This window comes from Equus quagga, chromosome 2 (assembly GCF_021613505.1).
Source record: "Equus quagga isolate Etosha38 chromosome 2, UCLA_HA_Equagga_1.0, whole genome shotgun sequence".
NCBI lineage: Eukaryota > Metazoa > Chordata > Mammalia > Perissodactyla > Equidae > Equus > Equus quagga.
In genome coordinates this window covers 93,911,549-93,932,698 of record NC_060268.1, presented here as the reverse complement: position 1 = coordinate 93,932,698, position 21,150 = coordinate 93,911,549, and the positions used below count along the sequence as shown (strand labels likewise).

At 40.9% G+C, this 21,150-nt stretch overlaps 1 protein-coding gene across 8 annotated transcripts in view; it reads left to right on the top strand.

Moving 5' to 3' along the window:
• Positions 1 to 21,150, top strand: part of FSD2 (fibronectin type III and SPRY domain containing 2) — a 49,591-nt gene that overhangs the window by 7,933 nt on the left and 20,508 nt on the right. For 5 of the 8 annotated variants that reach the window (XM_046653795.1, XM_046653796.1, XM_046653793.1 and 2 more), the window contains 3 exons: positions 12,864 to 13,008; positions 13,515 to 14,237; positions 19,588 to 19,683. In XM_046653795.1, coding sequence (XP_046509751.1) covers positions 13,590 to 14,237; positions 19,588 to 19,683 — 744 coding nt within the window. In that variant the 5' untranslated portion in view covers positions 12,864 to 13,008; positions 13,515 to 13,589. The remainder of the gene's footprint in view (positions 1 to 12,863; positions 13,009 to 13,514; positions 14,238 to 19,587; positions 19,684 to 21,150) is intronic. The other 3 variants (XM_046653798.1, XM_046653800.1, XM_046653797.1) reach the window with 1 other exon arrangement.

Below are 21,150 nucleotides of genomic sequence, written 5' to 3'. Positions count from 1 at the left end.
GGAATGCTCCTAAGCTCAGAGACAGGCTGCTGTTGTTGGCTCATGAGAGGCCCCTGGAGGGAAGAATGACCCTTTCATCCTCTCAGCTCCTATTTCCGGATCTAATTGCTCTCCGCCTCATTCCCCTCCTCCCCCTCTTCCGTGAGGCCGTGCCAGAGCTCAGAGCAAGTGTTAATGGTAAGACATTATTTCTATACAATGGGGTTATTGTTTTTATCAAGTTTTATTAAGATATAATTGACATAATTGTGTAAGTGTAAGGTATACAATGTGATGATTTGATACACAGATTTATTGCAAAATAGCTCCCACAATAAGGATGATTACCACCTCTGTCAACTCACAGAATTACCTTTTTTTAATGTGTGCGTGGTGAGAACCTTTAAGATCTACTCTCTTAGTAACTGTCAAGTATACAGTACAGTATTATTAACTGTAGTCACCATGCTGTGCATTAGATCTCCAGAACTTCTTCATCTTATAACTGGAAGTTTGTACCCTTGGACCAGTATCTCCCCATTTTCTCCACCCCCCAGCCCCTGTCAACCACCATTCTACTCTCTGTTTCTATGAGTTTTGCTTTTTGGATCCTACATATAAGTGAGATCATACAGTATTTGTTTTTCTCTGTCTGACTTATTTCACTTTTCATAGTGCCTTCAATGTCCATCCACGTTGTTGCAAATGTCAGGATTTCCTTCTTTTTTATGGCTGAATAATATTCCATTGTGTATGTGTATATGTACACATTTTCTTTATCGATTCATGTGTCGATGGACACTTCTATGTTTCCGTGTCTTGGCTGTTGTGAATAATGCTGCAATGAACACGGGAGTACAGATGTGTCTTCAGGATACTGTTTTCATTTCCTTCAGATAAATACCCAGAGGTGAGATGGCCGCATCATATGGTAGTTCTATTTGTAATTTTTTGAGGAACCTCCAAACTGTTTTCCATAATGGCTGCACCAATTTACATTCTCACTAACAGTGAACAAAGGTTCCCTTTTCTCCACAGCCTCACCAACACTTGTTATCTCTTGTCTTTTTGATAGAAGCTGTTGTAACAGTTGTGAGGTGATATTTCATTGTGGTTTTGATTTGCATTTCCCTGATGATTAGTTATTTTGAGCATCTTTTCATGTACCCATTGGCCTATTGTATATCTTCTTTGGAAAAATGTCTATTCAGGTCCAATTTTTTAATTGGATTATTTGGTTTTTTGCTATTGTGTTGTTGGAGTTCCTTATATATCTTGGTTATTAGCCCATTATCATATAGATAGTTTGTCAATATTTTCTCCCATTCCATAGGTTATCTTTTCATTTTGTTGATTGTTTCTTTGGCTGTAGAGAAGCTTTTTAGTTTGATGTAGTCCCGTTTGTTTATTTTTGCTTTTGTTGCTTGTGCTTTTGGTGTCATATCCAAAAAATCATTGCCAAGACCAATGTCATGAAGCTTTTCCCCTATGTTTTCTTCTAGGAGTTTTAAAGTTTCAGGTTTACATTTATGTCTTTAATCCATTTTGAATTAATTTTTGTGTATGGTGTAAGATAGGGTCCAATTTCATTATTTTGCATGTGATTATCCAGTTTCCCCACCATTTGCTGAAAAGACTGTCCTTTCCCCCAGTGGGGTAATTCTGAGTAACTAGGCGATCAGACATATAGGAGAGTGAAGGCAACATTCAGAGCCTCTGAGGATGGAAGGCTCTGCTCTGATTGCTTTGTTGAGAATCAGCTGCTGCAATAAAGGATGTGGGGACCTAGGATGGATCGTAATGGGGGAGAAGGCAAGGTGGTGCTTCCATAGCTGGAAGGCTTCTTTGGCCTTGGGAACCATTGAAGGAAGACAGAGGCTAACATAGGGGCAATGCACACGATACCAGGAAGAGCTAGCAGTCCTTTGGGACCGTGTGTGTGTGTGTGTGTGTGTGTGTGTGTGTGTGTGTGTGTATCTGCGGGGAGGGGCTTCTCAGTCCAGCTTAGCACTAGTTTTTCTGGGATGCAGAACCATTGTGAAGAGAAGGTGTGGCCAACTTCACTTGAAGCCACTCTTCTGCATCTCTAAAACAGGCTGTGTTGGTGAGGACAAGCCAGGACCGCCCCAGCCAGAGTCTAATGGTGGGCGGGGTTCTTACAAATAACCCAAAAGAACATCCAGGCTCTAGGATCTTCATAAGTCATGGATGTTCAGAGGTAAAGCACTGGCCCCAGAGCCACTTGCTTTAGATGCTACCTCTGAAAGCTACTTTTATTCATCCCTTCCCCCAACCCTGGGGCGGACCAGGTCCCACTGGGCCTGCTGGTTGTCCAGGATATGGTGAAGCTAGTACCTTGTGCATCAATCCTGCATGGTCGTGGCACTCAGCCTCATCAGACATTACTGAAGCGATGTTTACCTTTCTCTTCTGTGTGAAGAGTTTAGGAGCATTAGAGAATGGGACTGAAGCTTTTCTGATCCCAAGTGTGATGCACCCAAGTCTGGGAGTCTCAGGAGTAAAGTTTCCTTATGGGGATCCAGACCCCAGAAACCAGTTGTATGCATGGCATGGGGTTAGGATAGCAGTGTCTTTGTCCCTTAATGGCTGCTGGAAGGCCACCCCTCTATGTGGTGCTCACAGAGGAAATGGAAAAACAGCATCCTGTGGGAACTTCAGAGTGAAGGAGGAAAGAGATAAGATCCCCAGGGGTTCACCAGGGCAGAGTCTGTGTAGTCACATGCCTGTTGTCCCCGCCATAGTCAGAGGCCAGGCGCCTCTTGTGTTTTTGTCTTGCCGTCAGCAGGAGCCTGGGAGAGCCCACCAAGGGAGGGCAGTGTGAGGACTTCCAAGGAGGGTTATAGCCACAATTAAAGTAATATTTGGTGCAGAGGCCCAGATGAAGACAGGGAGCCCTCCGAGTTAAGAGCAGGGCGGGTCTCCATCACTGGGATCCAGAACCTAGTATTTTGGGTCAAACCTTCCTAAAATAGGGCCAGATATGGGATGAGATCAGTCCTCTGCTGTCCTCATCACTGCCCTTAACCTTTCTCTACAGCCCACAGGACAGAACGCGGAGGACAGGGGGCAGGCAGCAAGAGGAGCCTGGCCGGCTGTCTCCAGGAGGCAAGAGGGAGGTCTGGGCCACTAGGGCAAAGTGTCGTCTCTGACCAGCCTAGGACACAGGGCCAAGTTCTTTCCCTGAGGGTATAAGTAGAAAAGCTGAGTGATCCTTGGTCTCTGCACAGAGAGGCTGAGGAACAGGTATAGCAGGACTATCCAGGGAGGGGATTGCGACTCAGACAATCAGGTCAGGATGTCACAGGCATTAAAGGCCAGAGTGCCGAGAGGCTGGAGAAAGGGGCTTCTCTGGAAGTCTTTCAAGCCATCTGGGCCTCCAGGAATCTTCCAGTGTGTTCTGTGGAGATAATCGCAGGCTTATAGCTTGGCAGACTGGGCGGATGTCACACCACACAGCAAGGGGGAGAGAAAGAGAGGCGATGAGCTCCATCTGGCAGCGTTGAGACTAAGGTGACTGACCCGGGGATGCTCCAGAAGGCAGCTGTCCCTCTAAACCTCTCCTCCTGCTTGGAGCGGAGTTGGGGCCAGAGACAGGGATTCGGAGCCAGTGGCAGAGAGGGGGCCATAGAAGCTGTGAGAGTGGACAAGATCACCTGGAGCAGGTGGACACTGAGGAGAGGAAGTAGGATGGACAGAGCTAGCGTGTGAGGAGCAGCCAGGGCGAGGGACTCAGCAAAGATTTCAGGAGGAGATCGCAGCTGAGCTGTGGGTGGGGGACGCGACGTTCAACAGGATCGAAAGGCCCAGAGCAGTCAAGAGCACGGGACGGCGTCCACGGACTTCCCAATTAGGCCATCAGAAAATGTTATGTTAAAAAAGGCAATCAGAAGTAGAAGTAGTGGAAAGAAAAATGAATTTTTTTTTATAGCTTTGGAATGATTATTAAGAGTCTATCAGCAGAGGTCACAAAGTCCCTCACTGCAGAAAGATGATAGGGGAAACCACTGCACTTGACTTCTGTGTACAACTGCAGGACAAGCAGAGACAAACAGCTGGCTGCTGGTTTTGCTCCCACAAGTGGAAGTTAAGGGAAGCTGTTTGGATCATAAAAGTTATGGCTGGGGGAAAAAGTGCTAAACTGTATCTTAAAATTTTTTTTTTGCTTTTGTTATTGCCCTCAAAACCTTATTGCATATGTATCATCTTGCAATAGTTTAGTAATATTGGTTTTTTTGAACAGGCATTAGCTTTACCATAATTTTTTTTAAAAGGGGGCCTTGGGAACAGATTGTGGTCATGGTTACACAACTCGAGAAGTTTACTGAAAATTGCATTGAATTATGTACTTAATGTTGTTGGTAAAGTACCTGTGCAGGTTAATTACAATGGTACAACCATTCCAGTGGATAGAAATGTAGGCCAATATTTGGAAATCAGCTGTACTTGTTTGTGACATGTGCAGTTAAATGAAAACACTACTGCTTCTCTAAACAAAAAAGGTCATCCTTTTTTGCATGTGGATCAATAGCCTTCAGATTTTTTTGCTTGTGAAACATCTTACAACATTTATGTTCCCTACAAATTTTTATCAAAAGTTTAAATAACCTTGGATTAGACAATGGTTTCTCAGATATACGAGAAACACAAGCTAGAAAGAAAAAATAGATAAATTGGATTGCATCAAAATTAAAAACCTTTGTGCTTCAAAGGACACCATCAAGAAAGTGAAAAGATGACGTACAGAATCGGAGGAAATATTTGCAAATCATGCACCCAGTAAAGGACTTGCATCCAGAATTTGTGAAGAACTCTTACAACTCAACAATAAATAGACAAATACTCCAATTTAAAAATGAGCATATTAGGGGCTGACCCAGTGGCACAGCAGTTAAGTGCACACGTTCCGCTTTGGCGGCCCGGGGTTCACCAGTTCGGATCCCGGGTGCAGACATGGCACTGCTCAGAAAGCCATCCTGTGGTAGGCGTCCCACATATAAAGTAGAGGAAGATGGGCACAGATGTTAGCTCAGGGCCAGTCTTCCTCAGCAAAAAGAGGAGGATTGGCAGCAGATGTTAGCTCAGGGCTAATCTTCCTCAAAAAAAATTTTTTTTAAAAAGAGCATATTAGTCAAGTTTCTCCAGAGAAACAGAACCCAATAGGATATGTGTGTGTGTGCGTATAATGAAAGTGAGATGTGTTTTAAGGAATTGGCTCATGTGATTATGGAGGCTGGCAAGTCCAAAATCTGCAGGGTAGGCTGGCAGGCTGGAGACCCAGGGAGGAGCCAATGTTCTGGTTCAAATTTGAAGACCATCTTCTGGCAGAATTCCTTCTTGCTTGGGGGAGGTCAGCCTTTGTTCTTTTAAGCTCTTCAACTGATTAGATGAGGCCCACTCAAATTATAGAGGGCCATCTGCTTTACTCAAAGTCCACCAATTTAAATGTCAATCTCATCTAAAAAATACCCTCACAGACACCTCTGGAATCATGTTTAACCAAATATCTGGACACCTTGACCCGGCCAAGTTGACACATAAAATTAACACCCCAATAGACAAAACGTTTGAATAGACATTTCTCCAAAGAAGACAGACAAATGTCAATAAATGCATGAAAAGATGCCCTATATCATTAGCCACCTGGGAAATGCAAACCAAAACCACAATGAGATACCACTTCGCATCCACTCAGATGGCTGTACTCAAAAAGATGGACAATAAGGGGCCGGCCCGGTTGCACAGTGGTTAAGTGCACATGTTCTGCTTCAGCAGCCTGTGATTCGCCGGTTCGGATCCCAGCTGCGGACATGGCACTACTTGGCCAGCCATGCTGTGGAAGGCGTCCCACATATAAAGTAGAGGAAGATGGGCATGGATGTGAGCTCAAGGCCAGTCTTCCTCTGCAAAAAGAGGAGGATTGGCAGCAGATGTTAGCTCAGGGCTAAACTTCCTCAAAGGAAAAAAAATTGAAAAAATAAAAAGATGGACAATAACAAGTGTTGACAAGCCATAGAGAAACTGGAACCCTCATACACTGCTGGGGGTAATACAAAATGGTGCAGCCACTTTGGAAAACAGTTTGGCGGTCCCTCAATAGGTTAAACATAGAGTTACTGTATGACCCAGCAATTCCACTCCTCAGGATATGCCTAAGAGAAATGAAAACATGTCCACAAAAAAAACTTGTACATGAATATTTGTAGCAGCATAATTCATAATAGCCAGAAAGTGGAAACAACCCAGGTATCCATCAACTAATGAATAGATAAACAAAATAGAGTATTAACCTACATTGGAATATTATTCAGCTATGAAAAGGATACATTCTTCAACTTGGATGAACCTTGAAAACATTATGCTTAGTGAAAAAAGCCAAATACCAGAGATCACATATTGAATGATTGCATTTATATGAAACATCCAGGATAGGCAAATTCAAGAGAAAGTGGTCATCCGTGGTCTGGGGGAGTGGGTAATAGGGAGTGACTGCTAATAGGGGTGGGGTTTCTTTTTGGGATGATAAAACTGTTCTGGAATTAGATAGCAGTGATGGATGCACAAGTCTGAGTTTACTGAAAACACTAAATTGTACACTTTAAAAGGGTGAACTTTATGGTATGTAAATTACCTCTTAATAAAGTATTACTTTAAAAAGTGTAAATAATTGCAAAAGATACACTTTCTGGCATATTATAAATATTCACATTTTCAAAGAAAACTGTTCCATAACTTTTTTCAGATTTATTCAGTGGACTCTTAAATACTGTAGCAATTTGATGCCTTTTTCAACTATCTTAAAAAATGGAAGAACTAACTCTTCTGTAACATTAGAAATTTTACATTGCTCCTTTTTCTCTTTGAGCTTGTATTTTCATTTCACTTTTCAGAAGAGTTTTGTACTAATGTATTGTTTCTCTATGCTTGGCAAGTCTTTTATTGGTCATTTATGATACTTCTCTACAAAAAATAAATATATATGACATGAGATTTAATTTTTTAAAAATTTTCCTGGAACCATAAGTCTCTAGATAATAACTTCCTTTTTATTCTGAACTAATTTATGAATACAATGTTTAGTCACATGTAAGGAAAACAACATAAATACATTACAATTGACAAATAATTATAAAGCAAAAAAAAAAGTAAAATGGAAATGCGTCTATTGATGATGTGAATGGGGCTTTTTTTTATTGTTAGAAGTTAAACCTGGTATCCATGGGTGAAAATGACATATTCCAGAATGCAGCAGGAATCGGTGTCAATTGTCTTCCCATCTTTCATTTTGTAGATGAACCCCGAGCAACCTCGCTCACCTACATACGCAGATGGAAATGGAAGCTGCTTTATTATAACAATGCCAATCAATTCTTTGAACTCTTTCTGAAACGCTTGCCAAAAATTATATAGTGATCTAGCATGAAAAATCATTTTTAATCATATATCAGCTGACACTTGATTAGATCCTCCTTCAATTTTGTTGAAAGCAAAGAATTGGAAACCACTCAACCTAGAAAAAATGTATCTTCCCCATTCATTAATGTCACTCACTCTCTCAACATTGATACCAATACTTCAACTTGTCCTTTCCTTTAGCCCACAGGAGGTTTTAGAATTCCAAGGCAGTGAAATCTTACAGTGCAATGTAATATTCGGGACAAGTGAGAGGCACGGTTTTACTTCTGTAATAAAGAGAAGAAGGGCTATTCTGAAAAGAGACCCCACTTGAAGCCTCAACTGCTGGCTCGTTTCCAGGCAGAGCAGCTCTGGGGAAGATTAAATATTATGTTAAGCATCTGAAAACTGATACTCTTAAAGCTATCCATCCCCATGCACCCCTTGGAAAGTCTTTATGTACATATGCTGTCGTCTGAAGACCAATGATGTAAATGCTACCCTTTGAAGGAGACTGAATGTGAAAAATGGAGGTGGAAGGAATAGTAGCAAGAGGGGATAGCCAGGTGGAAAGAAGGTCATTTTTTTTTTTTGAGGAAGGTTAGCCCTAAGCTAACATCTGCTGCCAATCCTCCTCTTTTTGCTGAGGAGGACTGGCCCTGAGCTAACATCGTGCCCATCATCCTCTACTTTATATGTGGGATTCCTGCCACAGCATGGCCTGATGAGCAGTGCCTAGGTCCACACCTGGGATCTGAACCAGCAAACTCAGGGCCACTGGAGTGGAACACGTGAACTTAACCAACCACCGCACCACTGGGCCGGCCCCAAGAAGGTCATTTTTAGTGATCTTTTGCTGCATAAGAAATTATTCCAAAACTTAGAGCCTTGAAACAATAGATCTTTATTGTCTTGCGTGGTTTCTGAAGGTCAAGAATCTGAAAGCAGTTCATCTGGGCGATTCTGGCACAAGGCCTCTTATGAGACGTGGTGACCGTTTCCCTTGATCCTCCCGATGAAACTCATGCCTGTAGCAAACGTTGCCAACTCTCGGCTCACCTGCCCGCCAGTCTCAGCTCACCTGTGCCTTTGTGTGTTTTTCTTGCTTTTCCAGCAACTGTGTGTCAGCTCTGGCCAGGACTAGTTAGTGAATTTATTTGCCGTGAAATAGGTTACAACCACAACTTCTTCAAGATCTAAGCCTTCTTTCAAGTTTATCCTTCCTTAAGTAACTTCCCTCAGCTTTAGGATATCTTTTAGAGTTCTCTTCCTAATTTTATAGTCACTCTATCATCACAGCTTAATACTTCTTCGTAATAAACCGTCTTCCTCCAATGTTACGTCTTCAGTTCTCGGCAGAATTGTAGATGCCAATCTTCTTTCCTAACCTCTGGTTTACTATCCTGCATGGAAGTTGAGGATTGAAATTTTAATTTTCAGATTCTGAGGAGGAATTTTCTTGGGAATAAGGTATGTTATTTTATAGAAAACGCCATTTTGTTACACTGAAAAAGGCACAGCATTGTCATGTAGAAATTCTTAGGAAGTTTGTCATAATTAATATATAATAAAAATTAATAATTAATACTTCCAGCTATATGCAGTCTACAGGAGACACACTTTAGGTTCAAAGATATAAGTAGATGAGACAAAAAGGATGGGAAAAGATGTATCATGTAAACAACAATTGCGAGAAAGCTGGAGTGGCTATACTGACATTAGAAACAATAGACTTTAAAACAAAAAATGTTATTAGAGAGGAAGAGGGACATTTTATAATCATAAAAGGGTGAATCCATGAGGAATATATAACAGTTACAAATGTATATGCACCTAACAACAGAGCATCAAAATACATGAAGCAAAAACTGACATAAATGAAGGGAGAAATAGACAACTCATCAATAACAGTTGGAGACGTCAATACTCTATTTTTCAACAAAGAATAGAACCACTAAGAAGATTGACAAGGAAATAGAAGACGAATAATGCTGTAAACCAACTGCACTTTACAGACATCTGTAGAACACTCCATTCAACAACAGCAGAATGCACATCCTTCTCAAGGCGTAGGAAACATTCCCCAGGATGGAGAAAATGCTAGGCCATGAAACAAACCTCGATACATTTAAAAGGGTAGAAATAATACAAAATGTGTTCTTTAACCACAAAGGAATGCAATTAGAAATCAATATCAGAAAGAAATTTGGGAAACTCACAAATATGTGAAAATTAAACAACACACTCCCAAATAACCAATGGACCAAAGAATAAATCAAAAGGGAAATTAGGAAATACTTTGAGATGAATGAAAATGAAGATAAAGCTTACCAAAACCTGTGGGATGCAGTGAAAGTAGTGCTTAGAGGGAAATTTATTGCTGTCAATGCCTATATTTGAAAAGAAGAAATCTTAAATCAATAACCTAATCTTTTACCTTAAGACACTGAAAAAAGAAGAGCAAACTAAGCAAAGCAAGGAGAAGGGAGGAAATAATAAAGATTAGAGCAGAAATTAATGAAAAAGAGAATAGGAAAACAATAGAGACAAATCAAAGAAACCCAAAGCTACTTCTTTAAAGTGATCAGCAAAATTGATAGACCTTTAGTTAGATGACCAAGAAAGAGAAAAGATTCAAACTATTACCAACCTTACAGAAATAAAAAGGATTAAAAAGGAATACTATGAACAACTGTTTTCCAATAAATTAGACAACTTAAATGAAATGGACAAACTCGTAGAAAGAAACAAACTTCCAAAACTGACTCAGGAAGAATTAGATAATCTGAATAGGCCTGTAATAAGTAAAGAGATTGAATTAGTAATAATAAAAAACTACCCACAAAGAAAATCCCTGGATGGTTTCACTGGTGAGTTCTACCAAGCATTTAAAGAATTAACCAATTTTTCATAAGCTCTTTCAAAAGATAGAAGAGAAGGGACACTTCCCAATTCATTCTATGAGGACAGTGTTACTCTGATACCCAAACCAGACAAAGACATCACAAGAAAAGAAAACTATAGGCCAATATCTCTTAGGAATATGAATGCAAAAATTCCTCAACAAAATACTAGCAAACTGAGTCCAATAACATATTAAAAAATTATCCATTATAACCAAGTGGGATTCATTCTAGGAAGGCAAGTTTGGTTTAACTTCAGGGTTGGCAATAGATTTTTAGATATGATACCAAAAGCACAGGCAACAAAAGAATAAATAGATAAATTAAACTTTATCAAAATTAAAAACTTTTATGCTTCAGAGAGAACTATCAAGAATGTGAAAAGACAATCCACAAAATGCAAGAAAATATTTGCAAATCATTTATCTGATAATTTCAATTAACTCAATATAAAAATGAGCAAATGTTTGAATAGACATTTCTCTAAAAAGATATACAAATGGCCAATAAATACATGAAAAAAACCTGACATCGTTATTCATCAAGAAGATGCAGGGGCCGACCCAGTGGCGCAGTGGTTAAGTGCACACATTCCGCTTCGGCAGCCCGGGGTTCGCAGGTTCAGATCCCGGGTGCGGACATGGCACTCCTTGGCAAGCCATGCTGTGGTAGGCGTCCCACGTATAAAGTGGAGGAAGATGGGCACGGATGTTAGCTCAGGGCCGGTATTCCTCAGCAAAAAGAGGAGGATTGGCAGCAGATGTTAGCTCAGGGCTAATCTTCCTCAAAAAAAAAGAAAGAAAAAAAATGCAAATCAAAACCACAGTGAGATACTATTTCACATCCACTAGTATTACTATAATCAAAAGTCAGATGATAAGAAGTGTTGACAAGGATGTGGAGAAATCAGAGCCTTCATACACTTCTGGTAGGAATATACAATGGGGCAACGACCTTGGAAAACAGTTTGGCAGGTCCTCAGAAAGTTAGACATAGGGTTACCATTTGACCTAGCAATCCCACTCCTAGGTATTTATTCATAAGTACCTAGCGTTCTTTATAATAGCCAAAAGATGAAAACAACCCAAATGAAATGAGAAACAATGCAAATCAACTGATGAATAGATAAACAACATATGACGTATCAATACTATGAACTATTATCCCACTCTACAAAGGGATGAAGTGCTGACACATGCTACAACATGGCTGAACCTTGAAAACATCATGCTAAGAAAGAAGCCAGTCACAAAAGAACACTGATTTGATTTGATTTCATTCGCATGAAATGTCCACACAAAAAAGCAATAGAGACAGAAAGTCGATTAGTGGTTGCTTAGCGCTGGTGTAAATGAAGGACTGTAGGCAGTGATAGCTAAAGAGTGTCGGGTTTCCTTTTGAGATGGTGAAAATGTTCTAAAATTGACTATGGTGATTGTTGCACGTAAATGCAAATATACTGAAACCATTGAATTACACACTTTAAACAGGTGAATTGTACAGTATGTGAATTATGTATCAGTAAAAATATTACAAAAAATAATTAATATAACACAATGGCAATCGTGTGCTAGGAAGAAAGCAGGGGCTTTGAAGTCTAACAGTTTGTGTTAAACTTCAGTCCTGCAAGAAGCAGGCACCAGACGGGATGAAATGTGCAAGAATTTCATTAGGGGAAACGCCTGTGTGAGATAAAATAGGGAGCAAGATAGGAAAGGCTGAGAGCTGTCTTGTCGTGATTCAAGTCTGACCCCAAGAGAAGGAGGAAAGGAGGAGAGGTTTGCAGGAAGCGTCCGAGACTGCCATGCCCTCTAAGAAAGGTTTGGCAAGGCTCCAGCCAAAATTTGCCATCAGAGTGGTTTTGTGTCAACCAGAAACGGATCTGCCTTAGTATCCTTGCTACACTTTGTCACTGGATGGGAGATGCCCATGGGAAGCATGTCCTCTATGCAAATATCTTGATGAGCTTCAGACTGCAGCTGAAACCCCTGGTCAGTCACGCTCGCTGTAGTTGCATATCTGCCACCACATCCTTGTGGCCACCACCCAGACTAAGGTTCAAACCGCCGTTCAATGACTTACTAACTATGTGACCTCGCACAAGATACTCTCTCTGAGTCACAGTTTCCTCCTCTGTAAGATGGAGATAACAGCAGCACCTACCATTTAGGGTTGATATGAGGACAAGACAATGTACATGAACTGCATAGCACACAGCAAGTGCGCAATAAGTAGTAGCTACTACTAACATTGCATTTACTACTACTATTACTATTTTTCTCTAGATTTTATGTACTTCCACTAAAATAGTGGTTATCATAGTCTATATATAATGAGTATTCTGTTTATTTAACATCAGATTGTGATCTTTTTCCAAGTTATCATTAGCTCTCCCTAACCATTTTAAAGGCAGCATTATATTCTACGGAGTGTAATATCCTACTTTACTTAACCATTCCCCTAAGCAGCAGGCCTTTTCCAATGCTTTTTTGCTATTCTAAAAAATTTTATGGTGGATATTTTTATATAGAAAAAAATGTTTCCCCTGTATTTGACATTTTTCCTCAGGGAAAGCTAGATTAAAGAGTGTGCACAGCTTTAAGGCTCCTGATCCATGTTGCCAAGTCTGCTCTCCAGAGAGGCGGGGCCAGTTTACATTCCAACCAGCAGCCCATGAGAGTATGCGCTTCACTGCACCCGCACCCAGCCTTAGGTATCAGTTTTCTATTTTTAAGTATTTGCTAACTGGAAAGGCAAAATGACATTTATTTGTTCTCTGTTACTCTCAAGGATGGACCGTTCTCTAAATGTTTTGTACAGATGATATTATGCACAAAAGTAATTATTTTGTGAATTGTCCTTGCACAGTAGGTAATCTATTGAGATTAATTTTTAAAATTAGTTTATACAATTTGTTTAATAATAATTGCCTGAGACACTTCCCATTATTTTGCCTTTTGAGGTTTTTTTTTTATGTATAAGAGTAGATTGTTAGTCAAATCTATTTGTGTTTCTTTTGTAATTTCTTCTGTCTCTTTTAAGCTTGGAAAGCCCATCCTCCTGTAGAAAGCAAACCTTTCTTTACAGATAGTTCAAAGTAGAACCACAAGTGAGCTTCTCACTTTTAAAAAGTTAAGAATGGATAAAGCGCAATCTAATGACTTTCTCCTGCAATGACTGTCTCAGAAACAGAGTTTCCTTCCTCTTTTTGTCTTCTAGGCCTGGGATATCCACTACTAACTGCCCAGGAAGGCTCCTTCTTGTGCACAGGTGCTGCCCAGGTCTTCCAGACCTATGATGGAGGAGGAAGCGGGGGAGACACCCGGGCTCCACAGGTCTACTGCCCCCCATAACTTCCACTTTTATCACATGGATCTGTATGACTCTGAAGACAGACTGCAAATCTTCCCAGAAGAAAACACTCGGATGAGAAGAGAAGTTGTCCAAGCTGAAATAACCAGTGAGCCAAGAGGGGCAGTGAAAGGTAAAACTCAAAGAGACCTCGAAGAGGAAGTGGACGAACTTGTCCATTTATACGGACTTGAAGATGATCATGAACTGGGGGATGAGTTTGTTGATGAAACCACGCCCAGAATAGAGGTTTCAGAATATCCTCCTTATGGGATGACGAGGAGAGAACCAGCCAGGGAGCAGAGAGACTGGAGACTTAGTGCAGAGGCAGCTGAGACCCAGGACCTGGGCTTCGGAGGGTGGGGCTCAGCAGGCCAGTGCCAGGACTTGCGAGAAGCCTATAGGTACACACACGGCCGTGCCAGTGAGGAGTATGAATGCTACGTCATCCCAGAGGAGGAGGACGAGGAAGAAGCTGCCGACGTCTTCTGTGTCACTTGCAAAACTCCAATAAGAGCATTGGAGAAGGTTTTTGATGAACACAAAGAACATGAGGTGACCCCACTCAATAAAGCCCTGGAGAGCGCCAAGGTAAATAGGTCTCCTTGGTTCTTCTTTCTCTTGATGTTGCATTTCTATCTCAAGTATGCAGGCAGGAAATAAATCTAAAATGCCTTATACAAAAGGGAGAGGGAAAAGATGTAACATTAACATCTTGTGAGCCTCTGTTTTTCATTTTTTTCTCCTGTAATTTTATTGAGATCATAATGGTTTATGACTGTGTAATTTCGGGTGTACATTATTATTTATCAATTTCTGAATAGACTTCATCATGCTCACCACCAGTAGTCTAATTTTTGTCATTACCAAGCATATGTGCCCCTTTGCCCCTTTTGCCCACCCCTCAACCCCCTTCCCCTCTGGTAACCAGTAATCTGTTCTCTTTATCCATGTGTTTGTTATCCTCCACATATGAGTGAAATCATGCAGTATTTGTCTTTCTCTGTCTGGCTTATTTCGGTTAAAATCATACCCTCCAGGTCCATCCATGTTGTTGCAAATGGGATGATTTTGTCTTTTTTTTATGGCTGAGTAGTATTCTACTGTATACATATACATCTTCTTTATCCATTCATCTGTAGAAGCGCACTTGGGTTGCTTCCACATGCTGGCTATTGTGGATAATGCTCCAAAGAACATAGGGGTGCATAAATCTCTTTGGATCATTGATTTCAAGATCTCTGGGTAAATACTCAGTAGTGGGATAGCTGGATTGTATGGTATTGCTATTTTTAATTTTTTGAGAAATCTCCATACTGTTTTCCATAGTGGGTGTAGCAGTTTACATTCCCACCAGCAGTGTATGACCGTTTGCTTTTCTCCACATCCTCTCCAACATTTGTTGCTTTTTGTCTTGGTAATTATAGCCATTTTGACCGGTGAAAGCAATATCTCCTTGTAGTTTTGATTTGCCTTTCCCTAATAATTAGTGATGTTGAATATCTTTTCATGTGTCTGTTGTCCATCTGTATGTCTTCTCTGGAAAAATGTCTCTTCATATCTTCTGCCCATCTTTTGATCAGGTTGTTTGTTTTATTGTTGTTGAGTTGTTTGAGTTCTTTATATATTTTGGAGGTCAACCCCTTGTCTGGTAAATAATTTGCAAATATTTTCTCCCAGTTGGTAGGTTGTCTTTTCGTTTTGTTCAAGGTTTCCTTTGCTTTGCAGAAGCTCTTTAGTCTGATGTAGTCCCGTTTGTTAACTTTTTCTTTTGTTTCCCTTGCCTCAGTAGACATGGTGTTTGAAAAGATGCTACTAAGACCAATGTCAAATAGTGTACTGCCTATATTTTCTTCTAGGAGTTTTACAGTTTCAGGTCTTACATATAAGTCTTTAATCCATTTTGAGTTAATTTTTGTGTATGGTACAAGATAATAGTCTACTTTCATTCTTTTGCATGTGGCTGTCCAGTTTTCCCAACATCATTTATTGGAGAGATTTTCCTTTCTCCGTTGTATGTTTTCAGCTCCTTTGTTGAAGATTAATTGCCCCTAGATATGTGGTTTTATTTCTGGGATTTCAATTCTGTTACATTGATCTGTGTGTCTGTTTTTGTGCCAGTACCATGCTATTTTGATTACTATAACTGTGTAGTATATTTTGAAGTTAGGGCTTCTGATGCCTCCAGCTTTGTTTTTATTTCCTTAGGATTCCTTTGGCTATTCGAGATCTTTTGTTGTTCCATATAAATTTTAAGATTCTTTGTTCTATTTCCATGAAGAATGTCATTGGGATTCTGATTGGGATTGCACTGAATCTGTAGATTGCTTTAGGAAGTTTGGACATTTTCACTATGTTGATTCTTCCACCCCATGAGCATGGAATATCTTTCCATTGTTTTATATCTTCTTCAATTTCTTTCAATAATGTCTTATAGTTTTCAGTGTTTAGGTCTTTCACCTCTTTGGTTAAGTTTATTCATAGATATTTTATTCTTGCTGCAATTGTAAATGGGATCGTATTCTTGAGTCCTCTTTCTCCTAATTTGTTTTTAGTGTATAGAAATGCAAGTGATTTTTGTACATTGATTTTGTACTGTGCAACTTTGCTGTAGTTGTTGATTATTTCTAATAGTTTTCTGTTGGATTCTTTAGGGTTTTCTATAGATAGAATCATGTCATCTGCAAACAGTGAGAGTTTCACTTCTTCCTTTCCAATCTGGACTCCTTTTATTTCTTTTTCTCACCTAATTGCTCTGGCCAAAACCTTCAGCACTATGTTGAATAAGAGTGGCAAGAGTTAGCACCCTTGTCTTGTTCCTCTTCTCAGAGGGATGGCTTTCAGTTTTTACCCATTGAGTATGATGTTGGCTGTGGGTTTCTCATATGTGGCCTTTATTATGTTGAGGTACTTTCCCTCTATACCCATTTTATGGAGAGTTTTTATCATAAATGGATGTTGGATCTTGTCAAATGCTTTCTCTGCATCTATTGAAATAATCATGAGATTCTCATTCCTCATTTTGTTAATGTGGTGTATCACATTGATTGATTTGTGGATGTTGAACCATCCCTGCATCCCTGGTTTATATCCTACTTGATCATGGGGTATGATCCTTTTAATGTATTGCAGTATTTGGTTTGCCAATATTTTGTTGAGGATTTTTGCATCTATGTTCATTAGTGATATTGGCCTGTAATTTTCCTTCTTTGGATTATCCTTGTCTGGTTTTGGTATCAGAGTGATGTTGGCCTCATACAATGAGTTAGGAAGTGTTCCATCTTCTTCAATTTTTTGGAGTAGTTTGAGACAGATAGGTATTAAATCTTCTTTGAATGTTTGGTAGAATTATCCAGAGAAGCCATCTGGTCCTATACTTTTGTTTTTTGGGAGGTTTTTGATTACGGTTTCAATGTCTTTGCTTGTAATTAGTCTATTTAGAATCTCTATTTCTTCTTGATTCAGTTCTGGGAGGTTGTATGAGTCTAAGAATTTATCTATTTCTTCTAGGTTATCCAGTTTTGGGGCATATACATTTTCTGCAGGTTTAGTGCAGAAAGTTGTATTTTGGCAGTATCTGTTGTAATTTCTCCTCTTTCATTTCTAATTTTATTTATTTGAGCCTTCTCTCTTTTTTTCTTAGTGAGTCTGCCTAAGGGTTTGTCAATTTAGTTTATTTTCTCGAAGATCCAGCTCTTAGTTTCATTAATCCTTTCTACTGTTTTTTGTCTCTATTTCATTTATTTCTGCCCAGATTTTTATTGTTTCCCTCCTTCTGCTGACTTTGGGCTTTGTTCATTCTTCGTTTTCTAGTTCTATTAGGCACAGTTTAAGATTACTTATTTGGGATTTTTCTTCTTTGTTGAGGTGGGCCTGTATTGCTATGAATTTCCCTCTTATGAATGCTTTTGCCACATCTCATAGGAGCTAATATTTTGTGTTTTCATTTTTGTTTCTCTCCACGTATTTTTAAAGTTCTCCTTTGATTTCTTCATTGATCCAGTAGTTGTTCAGTAGCATGTTGTTTAGTCTCCACATATTTCTGACTTTCCCATCTTTTTTTCTTGTAGTTGATTTCTAGTTTCATAACGTCATGGTTGGAGAAAATGCTTGAGATGACTTCAACCTTCTTAAATTTATCAGGCTTGCCTTGTTTCCCAACATATTGTCTATCTTTGAGAATGATCCATGTGCACTTGAGAAGAATGTGTATTCTGCTCTTTTTGGATGGAATCCTCTCTATATATCTATTAAGTCCATCTGATCGAGTGTTTTGTTTAAATCTACTATTTATTTGTTGACTTTTTGTCCAGATGATCTGTCCATTGACGTAAGTAGAGTATTGAAGTCCCCTACTGTTATTGTGTTGCTGTTAATTTCTCCCTTTGTAGGTTATTTTCTTCTTATTTTTTCTTTGTCATTGACTTTTGCCAGTTTTACTATGATATGCCTTGGAGAGGGTCTTTTAGCATTGATGTAATTAGGAGTTCTGTTAGCTTCATGTATTTGTAAATCCAGTTCCTTCCCCAGGTTGAGGAAGTCCTCAACTATTATTTCTTTGAACAAGCTCTCTGCTCCTTTCTTCCTCTCTTCTCTCTCTTGAATACCTATAATCCTTATGTTGCTTTTCCTAATTGTGTCAGATATTTCTCAAAGAATTCCTTCATTTTAAAAAAATCTTACTTCTTGCTTCTCCTCCCCCTGTAGCGTTTCTATATTTTTATCCTCTAAATAACTAATTCTTTCCTCTGTAACATCAGCTCTGTTTCTTTGGCATTCTAGATTAATTTTTGTTTCATTAATTGTGTTTTTCATATCCAGAATTTCTGCTTGACTTTTTTTTATGGTTTCAATCTCTTTGGTGAAGAGATTCATTTTATTCATGAGCTCATTGAAGTGTCTTTCTGTGTTCTCTTGTAACTCATTGAGTTTCTTTCTGATAGCTATTTTGAATTCTCTGTCATTAGATTGTAAATTTCTGTGCCTTCAGGGTTGGTTTCTGGAGAATTGTCATTTTCCTTCTGGTCTGAATTGTTGCTGCAGTTTCTCATGGTGTTTGATGAACTAATCTTTTGTCAGGGCATTTTTGGTAATATCAGCTTGCAGATTCCACCTGCTACCACTAGGGGTAAGCAGGAGCAGAGTTTCTGGTCCCACCCAGTCTGCTGGAAGTTGTGGGGGTACTATGGGCTCTTGCACTGGCCTGGAGGGCATTCAGGTGCTGATGTGGACTGTGCTTGGTGGGTGGGGCTTCCTCTCAGGGACTGAGCCAGAGCCGCTCGTGGGGCCGAGGGTCACCGTGGGCTCCCCCACTGTTGGGAAAGTGATCACAAGTGGGCTAAGGGCTGCCACCACCTCTTCCTGCCACCTCTTCCTACAGTCACTCTGGAGCTTGCTCCCACTTCTGGGGCTCAGCGGTACTATGGGCACTCTCCTGGGCCTAGAGTGCACTTACCCAGCAAGTAGATCTGCCACACCTGTGCTTGCGGTTCTGCCAGCTGCTGTGCTTGGTGGGAGGGGCTTCCTTATGGGACCGACCTAGGGCCACTCCTTGGGGCTGCAGGGGCATGGCGGGCTCCCCCCAACCAGGAAAGTGATCATGAGCATGCTAAGGGCTGCCACCACCTCTTCCTCCAGTCACCCAGGGACGTGTTGCCACTTTCGGGCACTCACGCCAGGGTAGAAAGCATTGGTACGTGTGCACAGGGCTGCTGGGGGAGGGCAGGGAGTGCTCACCTACCTCACCACTTCCTAGAGGACCAGTCCCTCCACCCTCAGGTGCATAGCTGTGTGTGTCTCTCAGGCACCTTGTTGTGCTGTGTGGGCTTCCTCCATTGGTGAATGAATGTCCATTTAGTTGTAGTTCAAAAGGGGGACAGACAAAGGGAACAGCTCACTCTGCCATGTTGCTGACGTCACTCTCTGATCCTCTGTTTGATAGGATGAAATTCACAAAAATATGTACAAATTGGAAAAGCAGATTATCGAGATGGAAAATTTTGCAAGTCACTTAGAAGAGGTTTTCATCACTGTGGAGGTAAGAGCACATGTGATAACCCCACCAGACACATGTTGCTTCCATCAGCACCTGGGTCAGCAGCTGTGTCTGGTATGAGTTGGAGAATCTATTTTCTTAGAACATGCAGCATCACTACTGCCCCTCTCCCCTCACCCCTTCCCCTGCCCACCCATGGCACCTTGGGCATGTGCCTCATCACCAATTACCTGTAGGCAATCCCTACAGAACTATAAGCTCTCAGTGGGGAGACTGTGTCTTCTGTGTCTGTATATCCCCAGTCCTACTACAAGGTAGGACTCTTTCATGGGCCAGCCTTGACAGGGCATTGTGAGACACCTATCCTGTCATTAATAAGTGTGCTTTTCCTCATCTCTTATCTATTTTCCATAAGATTAATACATCTCTGTGCCTGCCACCAAACATGTCATAGTCCCCTGGGTGTGCCTAGTAGGTATATGGTATATCACTGTAATGCTAGCGCTCAGGCTAACCCTTCAGATGAGGTAGACCAGGACGAGGACCAGGGGGCCTTCTGTCTCCCCTCTCTTTGTGTGGATGCTCTACTCCTATTAATGCAGCCTCAGAGTGTATCAACAGGAGCACCTCATAGGAATTAGCTAAGCTCCAGGCCCCTTTCCTGTGAAGCTTGCCCTCCTTTGCTCCACTCTTAAAAGTGAGGAGAGCTATTGCACTCATGCCCTGTGGAAGGCACAGAGAGAGGACAAGCCCTTCCCCTTCCAAGCACAGGCTGGTGGTGGGAGGGGTCAGTCTGCAACAGCCAGGACAGAGCTCCCTGCACTCTGCACCACCAGCTCACTCTCAGGTCAAAGTGTCTTCACCTGAGTGAGGACTCTGAGCTCTTCCTTTTACACTCAACACAGGGGAGTCATCTACTGCTTTCCCTCTCTGCTGCCATTCTAAGAAATTCTTACACACATAGTAGGTGTTCAGTAAATATCCCCTGAATGATTGATAAGAGCCTCTTCTTTGGAAGTCCCTGTTATCAGATGAGGATGACATCAGTCAGAACCCACAGAGCTCTCCTGGGCTTCCAATATAAGGAATGGGGACCAGGAGTCGATGTGCTCTAATATTTCTCATCCATTGTGCCCCAGGATTATGTATGGTCTCAACCCTCCCTCTGTCTTCTTGCCTTTTCTCATCTATTAGGTAGCACCATCTGGCCACAACCCTTATTCCCCCTCACCTTCATCTTTCTCTTAGTTGATGTGAGGATCTGTGTGATCCTGGTGTTTGTATAATCTGAGCATCAGGGAGTGGAGATGAGTATCATGTGATGTTGAGAGCTCAGGAAGGAAAGATGGGTGGGAATATCCTGGAGCAAACGTCTCCATGTTAAAGTCCGAGGTTCCTGTAGCAGGCGACTCATCTCCCTGCTCAGTTGTCATGGTGATGGGAGGTGGCTAAAGTGAAGTGGGGAGAGGAGGATGCAAAATGCTGCCAGGAGAGAAAGCAGTGCTTTTT